Below are 16,671 nucleotides of genomic sequence, written 5' to 3'. Positions count from 1 at the left end.
ACGCCAGCATCAGATTTGGAGCCATCAGTATATATAAAAGTCGATTCCTTATGTTCTTCAACATGTTCCACAAAGAGCGACCTGGCTTTCAAGTCAGCCATGTTCTTTTTTATACCAATAAGATAATTTACAAAATGATATCTCTGGTAATTTCCATGAAGGTGTTGATTATATCCTATATGGGAGCACTTTTATTTCTACCTATATCTAGACTGTCTAGTAATGTTTTTACCAGGAAATTATAAGGTTGAGGAGATTTTGTGTGCAACTTAAAATATCTAAAATGCTTTACAAGGTTTACAGTCTGACAGGCTAAAGAATTAGGAAGTCTTTGCAACCCAAACCCATACCGAACAATAAAAGACTTCCGGTAAAGGTCTAAAGGTAATTCTCCAGCGTCAGCAAGGAGGCTTTGGATAGGCGTCCTAAAGGCTCCTGTGGACAATCTGATACCAGTATGTTTAATTGAACATCAAACTTTTAATCAACTTAGGGTGGCTGAGGAGAATATTTCAATGACAACTAGTTTTTGAAAAAAAATAAGGCCTTGTATAACTTCAAGAGTTCTTTGGCTTGGCCTCCATTACAGTATGTATGGGACGAAACTTTTAAAAGATTCAGAGGCTCAAGACATTTTACTTTTAAGGCTTTCAAGTGAGGAACTCATGTAAGCCTGCAATCAAATATCAACCCTCAAAATCTACCGTCACTTACACATGGGATCCGTTGACCATTGATGTATGTATATTCGGGTCTGGATGTACTCCCCGAATACAACAGAAATGGACAACAGTAGATTTGCTTGTTGAAAACGTAAACCCATTCATATCAGCCCAATGAATAATTTTTTCAATTGAGAGTTGTAGTTTTCTCTTAACCATTGCCATTCTAGCTCCAGCAAATGATATGGATAGATCATCTACATATAGTGTTGAGAGAATATCCTGGGGAATGACAGAGGATAGTGCAAATAGAATTAGTTATAGAATATCCTGGGGAATGACAGAGGATAGTGCAAATAGAATTAGTTATCACACTACATTGGGGAACTCCTTATTCCTGGTATTTCCTCTCTGATAGTGTTTCTCCCACTCACAAAAAAATCTATGTGAAATAAATGATTGGATGAACAATGGTAGCTCTCCCCATAATCCCAATTCATGAATGGTTTTAAGTAGACCATATCCATGCAGTATTATATGCCTTTTCAATGTAACAAAAGACTGTTACATGGTGTTGTTTGGAAGCAAAGGCTTCACAAATAGAAGATTTGAGTCGTATCAACACATCAGTCGTTGAGGGCATTTTTCTAAATCCACTCTACATTGAATAGGTGATAAAATACCCTTCTTTTCCAGGTACCATATCATTATTGCATTGACCATCTTTTCCATGATCTTATATAAATAAGATGTCAATGCAATTGGTCGATAGTTTGCAACTAAAAGCTTATCCTTACCGGGTTTTGAAAAGGCTAAACTGATGGCTGGTTCCCAAACACTCGGATAACTATGATCATAATATATTCTGTTAATAATGCTTAAAATAAGTAACTTTGTATCAACAGGTATGTAGCGCAGGATATATAACAACTCGGGCTGCCTTGCTGTATCTTTTATTGATCTGTTTCAGCCTGTAAAGCATGACAAAATAAATAGGTATCCCAAACATAATTTTCCACCACGTTTAACAACCATACATTTAATAACATCACATTTGATATATAATACATCAACAATATTACATATTAATAGTGCAATGAATAATAATAATAATGCAAAATGAATAGCACACTACAAATGCATACCCGCTCAACTTACAATGTGACCGCCCATTCTTAGCCATGGTAATTAATTGAATACGCCATCCGTCTATACACTGCCACCGACACTTGTCAGTCATAACACCGTCCTGCCCTGCTTCCCCACACCAACAAAGAACTTTGCTTGAAGGATTTTCGGTATCAGACCATTACAATTTCTCGTGCCCGTATCCTCATTATGCCCCCGAATACAATGACAATACGATCATTAATGTAAAGTTTACTAATAAAATTTCATAAAAATGCAGAACCAGCTAATTATAATTTACACCAAAAAATAACACTGCATCCTATGACATAAATGATATGTCAATCACGAATGGAAATTACACTACAATAATCAAAGCAATGACAACTGAGGCGGTGAAAAGTACAACTAAGAAAATCCCAAGGATGGGAGAATTTTGCGACAGTCTCTTATCCTTGGAGCAATCCGACAGTCACTACAAATGCCGCTTCTAACTAAAGCAACATGTTCAGTAACTTGGAATTGTCCAAAAGTTACAATATTACTAAATACAATCCCCAATATTTATCCAACTTAACATGTACATGAATTTCATTAATTGGAATATTACTATAACCACATACATACAAACTATTATGATGATCATCATAATATACTCCCCCCACAACAGATTAATGCGACTTAAGTCTACTGTTCTTCCACCGGAAGTATCACCACTAATCTATGCACTGATCTGGTTATTAGTTTATCAGGTTCTCCCACATACCGTTTTCCAAACTTATTTATCTTATATCTGAGTATCACATCCCTTGTTTCCATCTCTTCCCTGCATCCCTTCTACCACTTGTGCTAATTTCCATTCTCCTCTCAATGCATTTTGGTCATTAACAAGTACAATATCACCCTTCATTACACTTCTTACATTCACATGCTATTTTTGTCTTACAATAAGAGTTGGAAAATAATTTTTCATCCATTTATTCCAAAACAAATCTACTATTTTCATCTTAAAGGCATATGACTTATTGAAATTAACACTCTCATTCCAAAATCCACAAGGAGCTTCGATGGTAGATCATTAGGTCTTAACACAGTCCCTTCGTTAAAGTTTTCCCCTGGTTTAAACCCAATAGGCCGTTCATTCAACATATTGGCCACTTCATACATTACAGATTGTAGTTCCCCAAAAGATATGACTGATTCACCTATGATTCTGGTAAGTGACCTCTTCACCAGTCTAATTAACGACTCGCTACAAGCGTTTTCCCATGGGGCATCAGCAGATTTATTAAATACCCAGGTTAAACCTTCAAATTTTCCAAAGTTAAACACTAAACCTTTATTCCACTGAGTAACCATTTCTCTCAACTCCTTGTTAGCAGACACCAACTGCGTACCATTATCACTGTAAAGCTTCTTTGGAAATCCTCTTAGACATGTGAACCTTTTCAGTACAGTAAGAAAGTTTTGAGTATCATAACCCTCAGAAATGTCCAAATGTACAGCCCTTGTAACCATGCAATTAAAAATTACTCTAAATATTTTCCTTTTCACTCTTCTTTTTACAGTATCACAAACCCAGAAAGGGCCAAAAAGATCTAGGCTAACATTATGCCATGGAGGACATGGTTCAAGTCTCTCTTTTGGCAACTCTCCCATAGCTTGTGATGTACAGATCTTGTCAATTCTTCGACATACTACACACTTTTCTAATAGATTTCATTGTTTTCCTTGCTCCCAATATCCAATATTTCACTTGAGCTCTAGCAAGACTTGATTCAACTCCACTGTGATCCTTTTGATGTATGTGAGACAGGTATATTAAAGAGAATGGGTGCTTTGGTGGGAGAAGTATAAACTGATTCTGATCCCAATTGTCCATCAACCATCTGGACATCCTGCTACCCACGGTGACTATGCCATCCTCTCTCGAAACTGGTCCTAAACGTCTATCCCTCTTTTCCCAGTCTTGTGGCTAACTTGCTTGAGCGTTTTTGACGAAATACAACTCTGCTTGCTGTATCTCTTCTGTACTAGGATCGCACAATATAGCCTTAAACGATTTTTTCTTTATTGCACTAATAATTCTAGCCATCACTGATAACAGTCTTTTCATATTGCTAAATCTTTGGATATCAATCACCTGGCTACTTGAATTAATTTCTCCTTCATTTAAGGGCACTCTTGCAAAAACAACATCAGGAAGATCCGATACTGTACTCTGTTTTACAGGCCATTCCGAGGAATCTTGATACAGGAATTCTGGACCCTTTTGCCAAAAAGATTGTGTCTAATTCTCTGGGGTTACATTTCCTAGTAGTCAAATCAGCGTTGTTTTCCTTGGAAGATACCCAAAACCATTCTATGGGTTCAGTTTTGGACTGAATTTATGCAACCCTAATTCCAACAAAGGAATTAAACTGGTGGGATTCCTTCTGGATCTGTGCTCTTACTATCCCACTGTCAGTGATGTGGATTACCTTAGAGAATTTGTATCTCATATTAATTTCAATGGTTGCCCTCAATCTCAATGCTAAAACAGCAGCACACAGTTCTAATCGTGGTATACTGATTTGTTTCATAGGCGCTATTCTATTGTTTGAACAAAGAAGGTTTACATAATAATTACCATCTTGCTTTTCTCATCTAACATATGCTACAGCTCCATACGCTTTTATACTACTATCATAAAAAATTATCAACTCTGGGTCTTTAATTACGTCTGCAGGCCTTACACACCTACTAAAACAGATATTTTCAATTTCAAACATTTCCCTAAACAAATTTTTAGCTTCAGAGTATAAGGTATCACTAATAGGATCATCCCATCCCCTTGAATGTCCCTCATTAATTTCTACAATGATAGAACGCATCAATAACTTTGTCTTCAGCGTGAATGGTGTTAAGAGTCCCAAAGGATCATACAGCTTTGCAAATTGTGATAGTACACTTCTCTTAGTCAACAGAGGTGGCATACAACTCTCAAAATTATCACAGTTCACATCCGACTCTATTCTACCTTCACAGGTTCTTTTTGAGAAATTGAGTTTGACCCTATATGAGAAAGTATCCAGTTTAGGTTTCCAACTTAAACCCAAAACCTTTTCCTGTTCAGTATTTAAAACTCTAGCATTATTATCCTTATCCTCTCCAGATAAAACCCAGTATTTAATCTGAAATCCTCCCAATCTTAATACTTCTACTTCTTTAATCCTTTCCAATGCACAATCCTTCGAGTTAACACTGGTGATGATGTCATCAACATAAGAGTCCTCTACTATCATCTTGGATGCTAGCAGAAAGCAATTACTAATTTCTGCAGTTTTACGAAGTGCCATCATTGCAATAGATCCTGAGGGTTTATCCCCAAATGTAACAGTCTTCAGTTTATAATGACCAGGATCCCTTTCCAACTCAAAGTTTCACCATAAAAACCTGTGAGTATTCATATCCTCTTCTGAAAGTTTTACAGTATTGTACATCTTTTTAATATCACCAACCACGCCTATCTTTCCTTCCCTGAATCGTAATAGTATTCCCAATAGGTTATTAATTACACCAGGTCCCTTTGCAAGTAGGTCATTCAGAGATATTCCTTGATATGATGCTGCAGCATCAAATACTATTCTCACGGGGGTTGATGGGGAATCTGCTTTATAAACTGCATGGTGGGGTAAGTAGAAGATTGGACCCTTGTAATCCAGCTCTGACTTCAATAATTTTTCCGCTACCCCTCGATCCAACATGTCTTGAATTTGTTCTTGATATTTTGTGCATTGTGTTGCTCCCAGCCTTTTCAGTCTCTTTTCGGTAGCCTTCAATCTAGCAAAAGCCATCGGAAAATTATTTGGCAGTTTAGAAGGGTCAGAAATCCAAGAATACTTAGATATCCAGCATAAGTTTTCTTCATCATAAGTTAATCCATCTTCAATGAGTTTGAGCTCTCTCTCATCCCTAATAGTTAAATTTCCCTTTACTGAACATTCTCCACATTTGCAACCTCTACATTTTGGGATACACTCCGTTCCCAAACTTTCATCCAAGAAATAATTCTCCACTAATTTACCCACATTTGGTTTAGCCCTGAAATGCCAATCAGCAGTGTCATCGTAGCTTATATGATTAATTTGAACACAGTACTTCTTTTCACCTTCCTTCTCATCCAATCTACCCCTAATGCAGAGTCCAAAATCATTGGACAATAATTGAATATTATCTACTGTTTTTATGACTTGTGGCAATAAAGTACAGTAATCTGATCCTATTAGCAGCTCTATACGTCCCTCTGGCCTTTGAAGAAGTTTCTCCTGCACTCCCAGTCTTCTTGCTATTTCTCCCAAATCCACATGCTGATGAACAGCAGTTATTTCAGACACGCCACAAACTTCTATAAGTTTTTCTATTCCTGCTTGATCCTTTAATGATACTTCATAAACACACCTATCCAAATCCTCCGTGTGATCACCAACTTCAGTCATAGATAATTGTATAGGAATACCTTTGAGTCCCAGTTTCTTTGCCATTCTAAATGTAATTAAACTAATGTTACTTCCTGTATCATACAACGTGGGGATAGACTTCCCTTCACTGTTAACAAACCCAGTCATCAGAATTGCACCTTTTTTACTTTAATAGTTACTTGTGGCATCAATTGTTGAATAATTTGGATTGTTTAATAGTGTGTGTAAACTTGAATGACGATGTTTACCACACGCCTCTCCATTCACCTTTACCCTACATGGAAATCTTTTCTCACAATTCCTGGAGAAATGTTCCGTACGGAGACAGGCGTAGCAAACTCCCTTTTCTCTTAAAAAGTCCATCTGATTTTCAGCTGACCATTGCTTGAATGTCATACAATCCTTCAATTCATGAGATTCACTATCATGGACAGGACAATTTTTTCTTTTCTGATCACTGTTATACCTTGTATTTTTTCCTTCGCTAATGTGATATAAACTGGTTAAACATTCAAACAATTGATTTTGAAGTTTCTCTTGTCCTATAGTCAACAATTTTATAGCTTCTGCTAATTCATTTTCCTTTGCAAATTCACTTTCAACAGTATGTACTGTTACCTTAGTCGCACCACTTCTTTAATTATCTTGTAAATACTCCAGAGCCTTGCGATGATCTGTCAGAAATGTAACCAAATTCTTAAATTTGTCCGAATTTAATTCCTGCACTTTAATGGCCCATTCTCTTTTCAACACCGACGGCAGCAATCTTTCTACCTGGGTTAGTACAGTAGTATTCTCCAGTTCTGTAGTAATGTTTAAATTATTTACATCTAACCACACCTTTTCTACTGTATTGATTAGATTAATTAACTTTCTGTCATCACTATCATTAAGCGGTTCATATGCGCTTATATCTCCTAATATCGCATCGATCAGTTTTCCTTCATTACCGTAGGTTTCATTTAGTCTATCCCACATTCGTTTATAATCATCAAGATCCTCCACAAGGCTCCTTGGTTCCCCTTCTAATGATATTCTAAGTACGTACGGGTCTTTCCCATGTGACACAACTAGTCTTTCATAATCTCTTACAAAAGCAGGAAATGCTCTCACTGAACCACAAAATTTGGGAGGCTCAAGTTTTTTCCAGGCAAGCACAGTATTATTTTTCACCTTTGTCTTTCCCTTTATCATGCCAAGTAGTGAATATTTCGTAGTTTCCAATTCCTTGATATATTCCTCATATTCCTGACAAGATTCACCATCCTTTAATTGTTCTATCATTTGTTCATTGATAACATCAACTTGTTCGAAACACTCACTAACCTCAGTGTACAACACTTCCAATGTTTCTATCGAGTCTCCTCTTCTCTGTGCATCCTTGAATAACCCAACCTTCCAATTGAATCTCCTCTTGGCTGTGGTGCGTTCCTTCTTCAGTTCCTCCATGGCTACTCTGCGAAATTGCTGAATTGTAGTGCAGGATATATAACAACTCGGGCTGCCTTGCTGTATCTTTTATTGATCTGTTTCAGCCTGTAAAGCATGACAATATAAATAGGTATCCCAAACATAATTTTCCACCACGTTTAACAACCATACATTTAATAACATCACATTTGATATATAATACATCAACAATAATACATATCAATAGTGCAATGAATAATAATAATGCAAAATGAATAGCACACTACAAATGCATACCCGCTCAACTTACAATGTGACCGCCCATTCTTAGCCATGGTAATTAATTGAATACGCCATCCGTCTATACACTGCCACCGACACTTGTCAGTCATAACACCGTCCTGCCCTGCTTCCCCACACCAACAAAGAACTTGCTTGAAGGATTTTCGGTATCAGACCATTACAATTTCTCGTGCCCGTATCCTCATTATGCCCCCGAATACAATGACAATACGATCATTAATGTAAAGTTTACTAATAAAATTTCATAAAAATGCAGAACCAGCTAATTATAATTTACACCAAAAAATAACACTGCATCCTATGACATAAATGATATGTCAATCACGAATGGAAATTACACTACAATAATCAAAACAATGACAACTGAGGCGGTGAAAAGTACAACTAAGAAAATCCCAAGGATGGGAGAATTTTGCGACAGTCTCTTATCCTTGGAGCAATCCGACAGTCACTACAAATGCCGCTTCTAAATAAAGCAACATGTTCAGTAACTTGGAATTGTCCAAAAGTTACAATATTACTAAATACAATCCCCAATATTTATCCAACTTAACATGTACATGAATTTCATTAACTGGAATATTACTATAACCACATAAATACAAACTATTATGATGGTGATCATAATATAAGGTACATGTTTAATCATTGCATATGGAATTCCATCGGGTCCAAGGGCTGTATCATTATATGTAGCAAGTGCAGAGTCAAATTATCTTTCAGTAAAAGAAGTGTGTGACTCTTCCCTTCCTGTTGCAAAAAATTTAAATTTTCCTTCAGTGCTCCTATATTGGTGACCATGAGCTGCTTCACACTTGCATGATACATTTGAGAAATGATCAGCCATGGTATTGCTCACCCCAGTTACTCCAGTCACATACTGATCCTTCACCTTCAACATTGGTGGTGGATTGGGGGTGATTTTCCCTTTTATCTTTTCTTTCCTCCACAGAGAAGATGGTGGTGACCTACTGTTAATGGAGGAAACAAGACTGGCGCCTAGCTTCTTTCATGGCACAACAGAACATTTTTTGTGTATAATTAAATTCTTCCCAGTACAGTCGAGTTAAAGACCTTCTTGTGGTTCTGTGCAGGGCAGTTAGTTTTGAAGACCACCAGGGAACTGTTCGTCGTTTGAATAACCCTGTTGTTTTGGGAATTGAACTGACTCCTGCTGTATGAAGGGTTCCATTCAGTAAGTCTACGGCATCAGTATTTTCAAACTTCTGCCTTCCCTTCAATTTCGCTTAGCTTACGAAATCTATCTCAGTCCCCTTTGTCAAGATTCCATCGTGGCAATCTCTGTAAAGGTGGACCTTTTTTTTTTTTATTCATAATGATTGGTGTATGTCACTAGTATGCCAATCATCTAATGTCCTCCAATTGAAATCGAGAAGGCAATTGGAGCTTACCATTGATAGGTCAATGCACAACAAGGTACCTGTCTGGACATGAAAGTGTGTTGGCTTTCCTTTATAAAGGAGCCCGACATCCTCATTTTCCACAGTTAATAATATAATATTTCCCCTTGTGTTGGTCAAAACATTATCCCATAAATGATGTCTACCATTCAAATCTCCCAGTAAGAGAAAAGGTTTAGGGAGTTGTTGAATCACCTCTGCTAAATTGTCATACAAAATGTTATCCTCTTGGTAAAAGAGAATGGTCCAATGATAGCCAATGCTGACATCCTACACCACACTGTAATGCCTGGTAAGTTCAAATGCGGTTCCATAGTAAAATGTGCATTTTGAAGGGCCCAGAATGTGCAATTATATAGGTTAACTGACCCATTTATCTTGAAGGTCACCTCATTGCTCCATATGATTTTCTCTAGAAACACTATATCCTCTGCAAATTTGTTCAGATACCATTCTCAAAATTGAACTCACCAGTCAAGAGAGCTTGAATTAATGTTGGAGCACGAGTATTCCAATGAGCTCGCTTCAAAATCTGATATACGCTCGATTATGGAATTCCTATCTCACGAACCAATTGTCTTACAGATTTCTTTGAGGATCAGGAAAGGATTTCCAGCAATTGGTCTTCTGGTCTTCTCTATTGGGGTTGGTGAATGTTCATGATCTTCCAGTGCATTGCTTATTGATGTCCTGAACAGTTCCATCTGCTTCAAATTTATCTCTGATACGAGCAATAGTGCATCCCGTTGGTGGAGTCATCTGAAACTCTTACAAATTGTCTTTACACCTCTGTGATATTTATCATAAATTTTATTTCTTCAAACGTTAGTCGTACTTTTACCATTGTGAAGGGATGTTTGTGTCTAAAACAAAACAAAAAGCAACACACTAGTAATCGTGTGTCAAAAAGTGAATACATTTTTGGGGTACCCTGTATGTATATATATATATATATATATATATATATATACATATACATATATATATATATATATATATATACATATATATACAGATATATATATATATATATATATATATATGTGTGTGTGTGTGTGTGTGTAATGAATGTCTTGGTGGCATTAAAAATCGAAGGTAGATTCTCTCCGGGCAAACTGTCCTCCAGATAATTTTCTGAATAACAGGAAAAATACCTCTAGGTTTCTTCATTTATTATTTGGAATCGACACGTTTTTCGAATCACTTCGTGACTCTTCCTCAGGACTACATTGGTTGAGTTATGGAATTACACTTTAATAAGGAGGCTATGGTGATGAAAAGTTTGATACAAAAATATTTTGAAACTCCGAAACTAATTAACAAAACTTAATAAATGAAAAGTTATATATGTATATATATACATATATATATATATATATATATATATATATATATATATATATATATATATATATATATATATATATATATATATATATATATATATATATGACAGATTATCTTTATGTTACATTATGTATTTTGAATGGCCACTCTAGCTTAACTTCTCGACTTATTCACACTTTTGGATACATTTATCACTCCATGACTATTTCAGAACAGGAGATTGACTAGGAAGCTTCCTCCTTTCATGGGGTGGACTTCGAACCTATCCAAGAAAGGTTCCAGTGAGGAAAATTATACAATGTGCCATTTAGACAATTCTATTAAAGCTCATGCATATACATAATGCGTAAGTTTCCTCACTTGAAAGTCTCTTGCATGGTTAATTTCTGCCATGGATATGTGAAAACTTCATTACTATATATCCTGTTCGCACATTTCCAAAACAAAGCTGCATCATCATTGGGTCAGTTTGAACGTAGATATAAATTTTGCTGTTATGCATGCAGTACTGTCTACTGTCATGACGAATTGGTCAACATACATGCTATATTAGAGAGATTTTACAAATTTAAACCAAAAAGCCAAAATATTTCAGGAATTCTATTTAGGATTGCGTTAATGCATACAGTCAGCGTTTTCTAATACAGCTGTTTTCTTTTCCTACCTGTAGAGAAATATTTTTTTTTTTCAGACTACTTTTAGTGCCCTTTCATCATGAGCTCTCACCAGAAAAATAGCTCGCTTGCCTCGAGGAACGTCTTCATAAGACCCAGTAGATTTGGATATAATGGAGATCAAAGTTCGAATACTATAGACAGTGGATATAATGGACGGTTGGCGAGAGTTTTGACGAGTGTACCGGCCTCTGTCCTTGCAGGTGCCCAGTGGGCTACTCGTAATAAAAGGTAATCCAGGCAGCGGCTGTCATCTTGGTGCTTATTTTTGTATCTTAGCATCATCTGATGTACTCGTTTTCTATGTATATGCATGTACTGTTATATGTGATTACCTAATGCTAACATTGCATAAGGACTTTTTGTTATATTTACTAAAATAACATTCAGTGGAGAATTCATTTTATATATTACGTCAGAGAAAAATCAGGAACTTGTCATCTCCCAATCATTATTAATGCAATAAGTTACTGAACATCCTTTAATAGGCTTGCTTCTGAACAAGTCTTTTATATTCCAGCTTCAGTTCTTTTAGCGACTTCACAGAATCCATTGGAGTACATCATACCACAAGATCCAGCGTTGGGGATTCCACACCTTTTGCCCTCAGAGGGACGTCTACTGGCAGTGCACAACTTAGAAACAAGAGCACAGTGACCTTTTCAACATCATCTAAACAAACCGGAGGGCAACAACCTTCTTCTTCTTCGTCTGTTACAGAAAGAATCTTTGGGCCATCTACTACTGATCAAGAACAAAGCAGCATATTCACGTCGCCTGCAGCACCCCAGCCGATTATCAACTTGGCTTCTGAATCAATTGAACATGGGCTTAGATCCAGATCTGACAAAGGCATCTTGTCTGTTAAGTCTCAAGGCTCGTCAGGTTCATTGTTGAGGTTGGCATAAGCATCATTTTTCATCTTTTGAGCTTTGCACATTAACAGAAATTATTCCTACCGATTAACTTGAATGCATTTTATAGTGATATTGTGATAGATAACCATGTATAAATGCAGGGATAAGTAATCAGGAAAAAGCACAAGGTAGCCAATGAAATTTGTAATAGTATAATATGCAATAATATAAGGGCAGTATTCAAGAAAACACCCATCAAGTGTTCACTTTACCTACTAGCTAATTACAAAAATTTTCTTTATTCATATTTTCTTGCAGTAATAATTCCGTAAAGAAACGCAGCTCAGACACACCCTGTAGTAACACAAGTGATCCCACATCAAGCCCGGTAGAGTTTGGAAACAAGTCACAAGATATTGCCATCCAGGGACAAGGGGCTCTTCGTGAGGATGCTGCCTCTCTTGAATTAATGGATGCTGAAGAAACTAATCAGGTTAGTTTTTAACAAAACGAATTGTGATTTTATATATATATATATATATATATATATATATATATATATATATATATATATATATATACATATATATATATATATATATATATATATATATACATATACATACATACATACATACATACATACATACATACACACATATAGGTAATAAGTCGGTCAAGACACTTTACTCAATGCAGTAAGAAATGGACCATAGGGTAGGACACCTGGTTTCAAACGGATTCTCTAACTCAGTGGTTCCCAAACTATCTTACCTGGCGCCCCCTTTTTGCTTCCAGTAGACCCGTACGCCCGCACTCCTCTCTTTTTTTTATATGAAATGATTCTTACATTTATTACTTAGCATTGTACAGGAAAACAGATTTCTGTTTGTATTACATTTTAATAATGAAAGCCACTCAAACCAATAATAGTACATTCCAGTAACTAAAAACGAAACATTTGGTTCAAAGTGAGCGAAAAAAAAGTTTGAACATTAGCAAATTGGCAAAATTGAGTTGCAATTTTAAGAATAGATAATTTGAAAACATGGTATATAATATTTGGAAATACTTATGAGACTAAGGCACAATTTCTGGTCAAATTTAGTGAGATGGATGCATGTATGTAATGACAGATATTTGTTCTTTTAATGATTTTATTATTCTATTAAACAAATAATTTCGAGCAGATGACTTCACGCCCCCCTTTTATCGTCCTCACGCCCCCCTAGTGGGGCGTGCCCCCCAGTTTGGGAACCAATGCTCTAACTGATGCTACATCTCCATATATTGACTTAACTTCTTTCTTCAACCCCATTTCCCCTCCTTACCCTCTGTTTTATATAAATTGATGTATTTCTAAAATTGTATCCAAAATTATTCTAACTGTTCCACACCACCACTGAGGTGAAATTGAAGGAATATTTTCTATATGAATGTCCCGGCCCCCACCACTAATGTAGCATATGAGCGAGGGCCCTCCCACCTCATATGCCAGATGCTGCCACTACACATTTCTGTGACACGTACACTCTCGTAATGGACCGTTCCTTTTCTTCAAGCTCGCTATGTAGTGCCCTTCATAGCCAAGCTAAGGCAGTTATCTAAAACGTGGACAGGTTCATGGAGAAGAAAGCAAATAGAGAGAAGGAGAAATAACTTTGGAAATACACCAATTTATATAGAAACTGAGAGATAATTTTGGAAATACACCAATCAATATAAAAACAGAGAAAAATAGTTTTTGAAATACACCATTCTATATCGAACAGAGAGAGAGAGAGAGAGAGAGAGAGAGAGAGAGAGAGAGAGAGAGAGAGAGAGAGAGAGAGAGAGAGAGAGAGAGAGAGAGAGAGAGTAAGGGGGAGGGGTCGGAGAGTGGGCCGATGATGTGGCAACAGTACGGGACTCAATTTAAAACCACGTGTCCCACCTTATCCATTTCTCGTTGCGTTAAGTAGACATTCATTGAGATACTACCTCTAGAGGATTATAGGATCCTTAGTACTGGCCAGTTTGAAGTTGGGTCCTAAACTAGGTTCCATTTTTTTTTCCTAAACATAACAGAATAATTTGGTATGTTCCTAAAACATTCTGCCCATCCGACAGCACTGAGCATAATACGTTTTACACTATCAGTTGAGTCGGTGTTGCTGTAACTGGTCAATGTTTATTTTCCATGAAAAGTAAACCCTCTTGGAGTCTAGGAGGACACTCCGAAATCAAGCCAATGTTTTCCAATCTTGAATAGTGTCGTAGCCTCAGTCTCAAGCACTCTTCCACTGTCTGATTGTCGATCTCTAACTTGAGGATACTATTCTACACACACTTTCATCAATTTGCTCCCTCTATTTTTTTTCTTTCAAATGATGTAGTAGAAGGGCAAGGATGGTGTATCGATAGGTTATAGTTTCCTTATCTTTACTCTACCATCATCTATAGGCTTCATCTTCAAAACCATCTTTACTGCCCTTCTCTCTGAAATTCTTAATATTACCATTTCGTTATTTATATTGTACTGTTTATTTTTGTCTTTATCGTACTGGGCTTCTCTCCTTATAGCGGCCATGGGGCTTGTAGTTTTTTTGCTTTCCCAAGTTGGTTTGGGACTTAATGTGTACTAATGATGATAGTACACACTCATACGTATATGTGTACGTATGTGAACATTGAATATGATTATGGATGGATGAGGGGGTTTAAGGAGATAACCAAGCTTTGCTTAGATTTTGCCAATATTCTCCATTGTTTTTTGCATCTTTCCTTGCCACTTATTCAATTTCCGGCCATGAGTATTCGTACCACCATCCCTGTTAATTCACGAATCCCCTATCAACTAACTACTCGATTTGCTCCCTGGTGGTATCTGATTGCACTTCGCAAAAGGATACCACGCTTTTAAAAAGAATAACATTTGGGGGGATAGATCCTCCACTGCTTCGATCGTAATCCTTATGTTGTAATAAGAAGTGGGACTATTGCATCCAAGCGATTAAAACTTTCACTAGCTTTACTTCGACACCGTTACGACTCGACATTTCCTTTCTTGCATTTTGAATGGATCGAATGGCCCAGCTATGTTCTTTTATTTATTGCTGGAATATATTCAGCTATTTAGTCTTAGTAATTTTTATTTCTACCTCTTTTCACTTTGGTGTTTTCTCCTTTCCACGAATAAGTATTTTAAAGGATTCCCTTGCAAGGTAATGGCATTTTTGGGGACTTCCATAAGAAAGAACTTTATGGTCATGAAAGTTGATGATTGTAATGATAATAAATCATAATTTGTATGTGTGCATATGTTTTCCGAGCACAGGACAGATAGCTTACTGGCAATGATCTCCACAATTATGTATATTCATAGCAAGTTCATATTCACGTAAATTCAGATTAAGAGACTGATTGAAAAAGAGATGGTGCAATTGTCGAGACGAATATTTAGTTAAACCAGTAGTACCACTAGAAAGTTATTGGGTCATTTGACTGGTCAGACAGTACTACATTGAATCCTTCTCTCTGGTTACGGTGCATTTTCCTTTTGTCTACACATACACCGAATAGTGTGGCCTATTCTTCACATATTTTCCTCTGCCCTGTTACACCTGATAACACTGATATTATCAAATAATTCTTACTCGCTCAAGGGGTTAACTATTGCAATGTGATTGTTCAGTGGCTACTTCCTTATTCTAAGGATTAATGAGACTTTTTAGCTATGGTAAGCAGCTCTTCCAGGAGAAGGACACTCCAAAATCAAACCATTGTTCTCTAGTCTTGGGTAGTGCCATAGCCTCTGTACCACTGTCTTAGGGTGAGTTCTCTTGCTTGAGGGTACACTCGGCCACTATTCTGTCTTATTTCTCTTCTTGTTTTTTTATATAATTTATATAGGAAATATATGTTCTTAAAATATTTTATTTTAATTGTTAATCACTTTTCATGTAGTTTCCTTATTTCCTTTCCTCACTGAGCTATTTTCCCTATTGTAGCCCTCGAGCTTATAGCATTCTGCTTTTCCAACTAGGGTTGTAGCTTTCCAAGTAATAATAATAATAATAATAATAATAATAATAATAATAATAATAATAATAATAATAATAAAATTTTTGGTGTTCGGGAATTCCTATTATCCCTCGAAAGTAATAGCCACTAATACCATCACTGATAAAATTAAGAGCCAAGGTTATTATAGAGACGTATTCACTGATATATTTGATCCTGTATTGTTTGGTTTTGATACTGAAAAGAAGTTATTCATGCGAAATTATTTTCGGTTTTATTAATGCGATCGGAGAGCTTTCTCTTTTTTAACTTCTTCCTCCAAGTGGTCTCGTTTCTATTGCTTTACGAGTTTCTCAATTTATAACCATCCCATAGACAAACTGCATTTTGAGCCTGAAAAGGAGGAG

The 16,671-nt window shown here is 36.4% G+C and overlaps 2 protein-coding genes across 2 annotated transcripts in view; one reads left to right on the top strand and one right to left on the bottom strand.

Moving 5' to 3' along the window:
- The window catches only part of LOC137627261 (mutS protein homolog 5-like), a 134,018-nt gene that overhangs the window by 4,521 nt on the left and 112,826 nt on the right, over nucleotides 1-16,671 (top strand). Inside the window, exons 2-4 of the mRNA XM_068358341.1 lie at nucleotides 11,423-11,636; nucleotides 11,926-12,303; nucleotides 12,581-12,755. Of these exons, the coding sequence (XP_068214442.1) occupies nucleotides 11,446-11,636; nucleotides 11,926-12,303; nucleotides 12,581-12,755 (744 nt within the window). The 5' untranslated portion in view covers nucleotides 11,423-11,445. The remainder of the gene's footprint in view (nucleotides 1-11,422; nucleotides 11,637-11,925; nucleotides 12,304-12,580; nucleotides 12,756-16,671) is intronic.
- On the bottom strand, nucleotides 2,793-3,449 carry LOC137620249 (uncharacterized). The gene has a single exon (XM_068350494.1). It carries the CDS (start codon nucleotides 3,447-3,449, stop codon nucleotides 2,793-2,795), a length of 657 nt encoding a protein of 218 aa, XP_068206595.1.

This window comes from Palaemon carinicauda, chromosome 2, assembly GCF_036898095.1.
Source record: "Palaemon carinicauda isolate YSFRI2023 chromosome 2, ASM3689809v2, whole genome shotgun sequence".
NCBI lineage: Eukaryota > Metazoa > Arthropoda > Malacostraca > Decapoda > Palaemonidae > Palaemon > Palaemon carinicauda.
The sequence above is the reverse complement of the archived record's forward strand: the minus strand, read 5'-3'. Positions and strand labels throughout refer to the sequence as shown.

Excerpts from the sequence above, each read along its gene's own strand:
- LOC137620249 (XM_068350494.1), bottom strand. The coding sequence starts at position 3,449 with ATGGGAGAGTTGCCAAAAGAGAGACTTGAACCATGTCCTCCATGGCAT.